Source organism: Condylura cristata, unplaced genomic scaffold, assembly GCF_000260355.1.
Source record: "Condylura cristata isolate star-nosed mole 26May11 unplaced genomic scaffold, ConCri1.0 scaffold00029, whole genome shotgun sequence".
NCBI classification, from domain to species: Eukaryota; Metazoa; Chordata; class Mammalia; order Eulipotyphla; family Talpidae; genus Condylura; species Condylura cristata.
In genome coordinates this window covers 11340023-11348618 of record NW_004567130.1, presented here as the reverse complement: position 1 = coordinate 11348618, position 8596 = coordinate 11340023, and the positions used below count along the sequence as shown (strand labels likewise).

Sequence of the window (8596 nt, the reverse complement as noted above, 5' to 3'; positions counted from 1 at the left end):
TTTTTCTGAAGAGGATGTTTCTACCCCATACTAAGAGGGAGCGAGAGGTTTGAGCTCGATGGCTCATCAAAAGATGCTTTGTGTTCTAGGCTCCCCTCATCCCACATCCAGCCATTGGAAGTCTCAGCATCCTTTCCATGGAAGGCTCACTAGTAACATGGTCTGCAAACACTGTGAACACCAGGTAAGCACAGTGCCAGTGCTGGCCATTTTCTCGCAAGGTTTTCTTTTGAGATTCATGAAAGATCTAGAACGTGTGGAGGGGTATCTGGGGTTTGATATTGTCTGGGCTCTATACCCTTTAATGGTACTGTACCTCTTAGGTTTATAAGGTTGTTTTTATTTTTAACTTTTTTCTTAAGATTTTATTTTTGTGTTGAAGAACTGTGGTGGAGACCAGAGGTGTAGAGGGGTAGGGCAGTGAGAAGATTCACCAGAGACAGAGTGGGGAGCAGAACAGGCAGATCTACTGAAATACACTGCTGAGGGCAGCAGCGGCTGAGACAGGAGAGGTCTGCTACGCCATGTGGGTCAGCTCCCTGGCCAGGGATCGAATGCAGGTCATGGCAGTAGGCTGTCGAGGTGATAGTGCTGAGGCTTAATCTCTAGGCTACCAGGGAGGCCCCGTACAGGTTGTTATTAATTTGCTTCCTAGGTAAGTATATCATGTCATTATGTTAACGTCAGGCATCTGAGTACTCAGCTGTTTCCTAGGCAGGTATCTTCCCACCCACAAAGTTTTGAATTTAAACTAAGACCTTTCTGGGTTTTCTGCAATATCTGTTTCAGAGTCCAGTTCGATTTGATACCTTTGATAGCCTTTCACTCAGTATCCCGGCTGCCACGTGGGTACGTACTGACTGAGGACTTGTTTGGGGTCTCTTTGGGAACATTCAAGTCTGAAAGGGCTTGGAGGTGTTTTCTGTAGCTGAAGCACTAGCTGGTATTCTGTTCCTAGCCAGCACATCTGAGTTTTAATGTGGGGTGCCATGGCCTGATTTGGGGGTTGAGAGGAAGGTGGAAGATTTTTCTTTGCTGCAGAATTTTGACTTTTTTGAACATACACAAATCTCACATTCAAAACAATCTAAAACAGTATGGAAGGCCATTATTTCCCGCAGTGTTATGTCCTCATCCTCGACTCTGTCCCCAGTAGCAATTCCAGGTGCCTGGAGTGCCTGCTGGTTCAGGAAGCACTCAGTTGTGTGTGTGAGAAACTATAATCTGTGTAAGCAGATACAAAACCGATTCTCACTGCTGTTGTTGACGGAGCTTGGGTCTGCTGCTCCTTGGTCACCATAAACTTTCTTCTTTGGTGCCGTAGGGTCACCCACTGACCCTGGACCATTGCCTTCACCACTTCATCTCGTCAGAGTCGGTGCGGGATGTTGTTTGTGACAACTGCACGAAGGTACGCCTCCCTCCCGGCTCACCTGTGCCCTGTGGCGCTTCCCCAACTGCAGCCTGTACCCAGAGGGTCTGTCAGCCACGGCCATTTCTGCCTAACTTGCCTGACAACCCAGCTGTCCAGATGAACTTCTTTGATCCACAGAGAGTTTGAAGAAAAAAATTGGAGGCCTTGCTACAGCCCTTCTAGGCCCACCTGCTCACATCCTGCCTCTTCCCTACACTGCCTGCCTGACTCCCTGCAGCCATAGATTTCACCCTCTGACCGAGGGGAACTGTGTGGAACAGAATTTTTAAGGACACAGAATAGATTACATGCCGGTGCCAAAGTGCCAGTGAATCTTCAGTTGTCTCCCCTCCACTGCTTCTGTTATTTTTGACTAAAAGGAATGAATGGAAACAGCTCATAAATATTTGGGAAGCTCTGTTCAGTTCAGCAGGTAGAAGTCCAGTGCCAGGTGAATACAGGTGTAACCCCAGCCTGACCTGCAGCTCTCTGTAGATGTCCCGTGTCAAGAATTCCTACAGAGAGATGCTGTTCCTTCTATTTCAGATCGAAGCCGGAGGGACACTGAGTGGGGAGAAGGTGGAACGCCAGAGGACCACCTTTGTTAAACAGTTAAAACTGGGAAAAGTGAGTCCAGCACACCCCGGGGGGCTGGCCTTTGAGGACGCCATGTGTGCCCTTCTGACACGCGGCTCTCTCTGGCCCCTGGCCCCAGCTCCCTCAGTGCCTGTGCATCCACCTGCAGCGGCTGAGCTGGTCCAGCCACGGCGCACCCCTGAAGCGGCACGAACATGTGCAGTTCAATGAGTTCCTGATGATGGACATCTACAAGTATCACCTCCTCGGACACAAGCCCGGGCAACGCAGTGCCAAGCCGAGCGAGAACTCGGGCCCTTCACCGGAGCTGCAGGAGCGGCCTACGGCCCCCAAGTCAGGTGTGTGTGCCTGGGTGGCGGGAGGGGTGGCGGGGAGTGGGGCCAGGCCCCTCAGGCCCAGGGTGAGGCCCGTTCTGGAGTCACGTTAGCTCTCAAGAACAGCAGCACTGCGGGCAGGAGAGGGATGCTCTCTCAAAAGAAGCCATAACATCATTTAATAATGAGATGTAGTTTTAGAAACTAAAGCTTATGTAGTTAAAAACTAAAATATGGGCCCTGGTGGCGCAGTGGGTTAAAGCACAGCACTAAGTTTGATCCCCGCCTGCCCCGGAGGAGACCACATGGTGCGGCAGACCTCTCCTGACCTGCCCGCTGCTCCCCTCAGCAGTGTACTTCATCAATCAGCCTGTTCTGCTCCCCGCTCTGTCTCTGGTGGGTTCTCTCACCCTCCCCATCTCTGGCCTGTACCCCAGTTCTGTATGAATAAATATTTAAAAAAAACAAACTAAAATATATATAGTTTCAAAAATAGATGAAATATATAGGAAGAAAAGCGTCAGATGCAGAGCCTTGCTTTCCAGCCTCTTGACTCAGCAATTGGCTCACATCATCCCACTGAGCTTCTTCTCTTTCTCCCTCTCCCCTGCTCCCAGTTCAGCCTTCTTTTTTTGTAGGAAAGGTGGGGGGGGGGGGGAATGTTCTGGCTGGTTATCTCCGAGCATCTCACTTGTGCCTCTCCTTCGGTACAGAATGACTTGTGTGTCCAATTCCATCACTGTCCTCATTTGAGGTTAAGCCTAGGGAAGCAAGGTAGCGACTGTTACTCTCACCCCACTGACGAGAAAACACAGGCTCCGAGAGGTTAAATGACTGGTCAGGGGCAAACAGCCCAGCGGGAGAGCAGCTCTGGGCTGTATTGTCAGAAGTTTTGGAAAGGACCTCCTGTAACCGAAGGGGCGCACCCACTCGATTACACTGCCCCCCGCGGTGCCCAGGGCGGGACCGTCTTCCGGGATTCCCCGACGTGGCATCCACGGCCAGGACCTGGCGGGCTGTATTCAGAGAGAAACTTTAGCCTTTTCTCAGCCGGCCAATAAATTGACACTGGCAACAGCTGGGGTCAGGAGCGGGCTCAGTCCTCGGCCACTGTTTGTTTTAGACCAAGGACCTGCCCCTCACCCCACGTTGTCTAGGCTGGGGTGCAGGTCTGCTGGTGTGGGATGTATGTCGGCTGTGGTGAAGGGCCAGTGGCAAACCGCTTGTCTTCTTCGTAGCCTTGCTGGGGAGTTAAATTTCAAGGTTTTGTTTACCCAAAGCCACTGCTAGTTTTTTTTTTTACAAAGTTTATTTTCACATCATTTTGCACATTTTTTTTTCATCTTGATTGTAATCCCCGCGGGTTTCCCATCACCAAATCACCCCTGTGCCACCACCATAGTCCCGTGCATTTCCCTCCCTCCCCTCCCCCCCCCTTTTTGATCCCATTCCCCACTCCACCCCCACAAAATGTCTCTGGTGTATGGTTGTTCATTATTTTTGTTATTTTCTCGCCTGGTCCATTATACTCCTGCTATGGCCACTGCTAATTTTAATTGTCTTTTTTTCTCACAGTTCTGAATCAGCCAGCGGGCCCCAAAACACCAATTTTTGTGAATGGTTCCTGCTCCCCACCTTTCTTGTCTGCCCTGCCAGCCCCAATGCCCTTCCGCCTCCCTGTTGTTCCAGACCACAGGTGAGGCCCTTTGGAAGTTTATTCTCATTGTTGGCTGCTGTTTCTCTTGGTTTCCAAAATTAGCTTTTTTCAAAAATGAGTGGAATATAGATAGAATTTTTTCTTTTTGGTTGAAGGTGGGATTTCACCATTATGCATTCCTTATTCCTATGCTTATTTTTGTCTAAAATGGAAATGACCTTAAAAATAAGAACTATGAAAGTTAACCATAAGTATGTCTAATGTGTGTGTGTGTGTACACGTGTATTGATATATTTGTAAGGAATGAAGAAGAACATTTTAAATTTCTTGGGCTGCTACTTCGAGATTTCCAGCTCAGTCTTTCAGGTCTGCTCTGCACAGGTGCGCACCGGCACGCAGGTACACGCCCGGCAGTGCACACGCACACAACGGACAGCTTACCGAGCCAGCAGAGCTAGGCCTGCGTTAGCGGTTTGTCAGGTCCTCACTTGTGTGGACATGCCCTTTATCACCTGGCCTTCAACGGCTGTGATTCTTTGTTTTTGCCTGCAAACCTTTGCCGTGTTTGTAAGCTGCTGGCATTTGCTCCTCCCGTCCAGCTCCTCCATGTACCTCTTTCGGTTGATGGCAGTTGTCGTCCACCACGGAGACATGCACTCTGGCCACTTCGTGACTTACCGGCGGTCCCCACCTTCCGCAAAGAACCCTCTCTCGACCAGCAACCAGTGGCTGTGGGTTTCCGACGACAGCGTCCGCAAGGCTAGCCTGCAGGAGGTGCTGTCCTCCAGCGCGTACCTGCTGTTCTACGAGCGAGTGCTCTCCAAGGTGCAGCACCAGCGTCGGGCGTGCAGGTCCGAAGAGTGACTGCCCTGGCCCCAAAGCTAGAGGTGATGGCACTGTCAAAACGGGCCGGAAAAGGCGAACTCGGATCTGGTGTGTGTGCGAGCAGCCCCACCAGAGTCCTTCAGCCGGCTGGTGTCCTAAGAGCAGACCCACACTGGAGCCCGTGGCCCCAACGCAAACCAAATCAGGCTCCCCGAGCAGCTCTGCTAGCATGCCCTGGAGTGTCTGCGTCCTGTGGGAGAGCATTATGTCTGGAGTGTCTTTAGTCACCTGATACAGGAAATTAAAAGAAATCAGACTCCAGAAGCCACTTTTTTTTACATTCTAATGTTAGGTGTTCTTAGAGGAGAGTTAACTGTCTAACCCTCATGTTTCAGCATAAATGTTTTATTTTGAATAAGCAGATCCATAAAAATTGACAAGAATGAAATTATTAAAGGCAACAATTTAGAAGAAAAAGTGCCTTTCACTTTTGATTGCTTTTATAGCACCTACATTCTGGAATATTATGTGACCGGTCATAGAAACAATTTTTGAGAAGCGCTGTTCCACATTTCTCAGCGAATGGCGAAGTACAGTTACAAGCTGCCTAACGAACACGCCTTCCCTTTTTATATGTCTTTTCTAACCTTTTAATTCTTTACAGGCAGTGACAGCCCATCTGCCAAATCTGCCCCTTCAGGAAACTCCTTCACCTCTTGGTCGTTCGTGACATGCTGCTTGTTGCTTTTCTCTTATATACTGGGCTGATGTGACTCTAATTTATTATAAACAACTGCGTGAATCGCCAGAATTGAACAGATCCGCACTGCCCACGACACCTCTGCTGTTCGACACCCCTTTGTTACCCTGTGATCATCGTAAATGGTCATTCTCAGCCATGTCTTTCCTGCCCTGCAGAGCTCCCTGGAGTACGGGCTGGAGCCCAGCGACCTGGGCGAGCCCTGCTGACGGGAGCCTGACTCAGAAAGAAGGGTGCGGGCCTCGGGGCTGCGACTCCGCACGTCGCCTCGTTTGTGGAAAGTGAAGGGTTAGATTTGATGACCATCAAAGTCCAACCTCTTCTACAAAAACAAAGTTTGATTTTTTGAAAACATACAACTGCTGCTGACTTCTAATTAATTTTGCTGTAGTCCATCCTCTAAATTTACAGGTTTCCAGGGGCCTAACACAAAGACAGTACTGAGCAGTTTCTTCCCTCTCCAGATCAACTGCATAACACAGGGTCGAAGGAATTGTGATGAAATTCTAGCATCTGTTAACTAGATCCTTAATTTAAGTTAAAAAAAAAAAAGTACCAAATGCAAAGACTCTTCAGAGTGATTGGAATCAGACCAATCCAGAGTCACGGGAGAAGAGGAGCCCCGCTCCCTGTAGTGGGGCGAGCCCGTGGACACTTCTCAATGGCGCCTTGGTGGCAGCTAACGGTCCAGGGGCCCAGGCCAGGCCCACCTTGCACCTGCGCGCATGTCGCAGGCCCCGGGCTGCGCTGGGAAGCTGCGCACGCGCACGCGGCCGGGCGTCCGGCCGGGCGTCCGAGTGCGAGCGGCGGCAGAGCTGTCCGCGCTGCCCTCGCTGGCGTCCTTCTGACTCCGTTTCAGACAGACAGCCCCTGGCTTTGATGTTGGAGCGAGTGTACCGGTTTTGCCTGAGTCTGGCAGAACTAATGTCTGGTCGCATGGCCATAAGCTGCATCACAAAGCCGTGGCTTTAAATGATTGCTGTTCGCCACTTCTCGCTCTTTGCAATCCCCACGCGAGAGGCGCCAGCGCGAAAGGGCTGCAGCTTAAAGGTTTCCGTGTAAGCAGATCTTTGGTCAGAGGGCCGGGGCTTGGGCCAAGGTTGTAAATGTGAATTATGTGTGAAAGTCTCTTAACCTGACCTTAAAGCTTACTTCTTCATTTTGTAAATTATTAGACATTAAATGTAGCCAGATAATACTATTTCTAGTTTTAAGTTATTTACAAAGTAGTTTTTTTTTTGACAGAAACTTAAGTTAGGAGTTTTTGCCATAATTGCTGATTTCTGTATTTGCTAAAGCTCCCTTTTGTATCTGCTGTGTAACATAGCAATAAAAGAATCATTTTGCTAGGAAAAAATCAACTAGTATTTTCTAATCATTTACCTATATGGTACAAACGTTCTCCCAAGTTCTACAGCTATATATTAAGTCCTGCATCTTGATTTAACCTATTTGTGTGCCCTGTTGGCAACAGAAATGCCAGCTCCCTCTCCACACAGAAGGAAGGAGATGAGAAGTGCAAACAGTTATAAACATTTTCACTTTTTAGTAGGCAAAATTTTACGAAATGTCAAGTTGACCCGCGGAACTAGAATCTTCTTTCGGACGGGCAGACTATGGTACCAATGGGTGTTGGTTGGGGGGTTCATCATAAGTAGACTTCCGTGGGCCAGCTGAAGCCGGACGGTCTCCATCTTGCGGGACGGGCTCTTTCCTCGAGAATCCTTGTGCCGGAAGAAGAAGTCTCTGCAGGCCCCAAAGGAGACCGAGGCGATGGAGCTTCCAGGGGCCAGTTCTCTTTCATCATCTCGGTGCTCCCCAATGTGGTCACAGCCATCTTTATACCTGCATTGAGAGAGCGATCACAGCTCCTGAGATGCGCCAGTGCCCAGAATATCGCCCCCATCGCCCTGTCTGAATACACATTTGAAAGCCTAACAGCCTATCACACTAAAAGAAGTTCTGGCTTGCATATGTAAACCTTTAGCACCTCGTTTCTCCCTACGCTAGAATAAAATCCATACTCTGCATGCCCACCTCTGAGCTCATCTCATACCCCTTGCTCGTGGGTTGCTTTTCTGGGGACATCCTCTACCCACTATCCCCTACACCCAGACTTCTCAAACAGGGCCTGGGTGATGTCTGGTGACCCTTGGGCTGCTGTGACTGGGGGAGGGGCTGCTCCTGGCACCCAGCCGGTGGAGGCCACAGATGCTGAGTGTCAACCAGCCAAAAGCCATGAACCCACTCCGCATGTCCCTAGTAGTCCTGCCCCAAATCCAGGTCCTTTTCTCCCGACCATTCTTAGTCAATTCAACCTGTCTGATTTTCGCCAAGACACTGATCTGTGTCAATTATCTTGTTCAACTTCTTGTTCACCAGTCGATCTCCATGAACTCCCTGAGGACTCTGCTGCTCCACTACAGTCTACTGGGTGCCTTAAAGACATCTCATGGTACAAATGAATAAAACTGGATAGAATCCTACTCTTCCTCTGGGAACAGACAGAAGATGTCAAAGACCATCCACTGCCTAAAAAAGAAGTCAAAAGTAGGTAGGGTGTCACCTGTTGACAAGCACAAAGTTGAAGGTCTGTCCAGTCACCAAAGAAACACGATCCCGGACTCGCTCCAGAACTGGGATCCAGGGCTTGGGAGACAGAGTGAGGCCGGAAAACGTGTATGTCAGCCCAGTGTCACCAAACGTGGCCTGCTTCCTGGGTACGGGGTGCCACTTCCCGAACACCTGCACCCTGGCCAACGCACCTGCGCACGAGACACAGCAGCTCAGAAAAGTAGGTGGGCAAGTAGCCAACATCCCAGGGCCTGGGCGTCAGAGGAAGTAAAACAGGACTACTATTTAATGCCCTGACTGAGGACCTCTTCCTGAAAACCATTGTGGCCACCCCCAAATTTCCATGTGAAAACAGGGATTCCCATCTCACACTTAGAGAAACCAAGTCCTGGGTCGTGTGTGTGTGTGTGTGTGTGTGTGTGTGTGTGTGTTTTAACTAGGTTAACCAGGTCCTG

At 49.7% G+C, this 8596-nt stretch overlaps 2 protein-coding genes across 4 annotated transcripts in view; one reads left to right on the top strand and one right to left on the bottom strand.

The window, feature by feature from the left end:
• Positions 1 to 6924, top strand: part of USP30 (ubiquitin specific peptidase 30) — a 23506-nt gene extending 16582 nt beyond the window's left edge. Inside the window, exons 7-14 of one of the 3 annotated variants that reach the window (XM_012731189.1) lie at positions 90 to 184; positions 790 to 849; positions 1325 to 1411; positions 1961 to 2041; positions 2130 to 2349; positions 3901 to 4021; positions 4582 to 4807; positions 5472 to 6924. In XM_012731189.1, coding sequence (XP_012586643.1) covers positions 90 to 184; positions 790 to 849; positions 1325 to 1411; positions 1961 to 2041; positions 2130 to 2349; positions 3901 to 4021; positions 4582 to 4807; positions 5472 to 5537 — 956 coding nt within the window. In that variant the 3' untranslated portion in view covers positions 5538 to 6924. Of the gene's footprint in view, positions 1 to 89; positions 185 to 789; positions 850 to 1324; positions 1412 to 1960; positions 2042 to 2129; positions 2350 to 3900; positions 4022 to 4581 lie in introns of all 3 variants that reach the window. The other 2 variants (XM_012731190.1, XM_004690957.2) reach the window with 2 other exon arrangements.
• Positions 5652 to 8596, bottom strand: part of ALKBH2 (alkB, alkylation repair homolog 2 (E. coli)) — a 5044-nt gene continuing 2099 nt past the window's right edge. Inside the window, exons 3-4 of the mRNA XM_004690956.2 lie at positions 8134 to 8332; positions 5652 to 7412 (exon numbers count right to left, since the gene is read on the bottom strand). Of these exons, the coding sequence (XP_004691013.1) occupies positions 7106 to 7412; positions 8134 to 8332 (506 nt within the window). The 3' untranslated portion in view covers positions 5652 to 7105. The remainder of the gene's footprint in view (positions 7413 to 8133; positions 8333 to 8596) is intronic.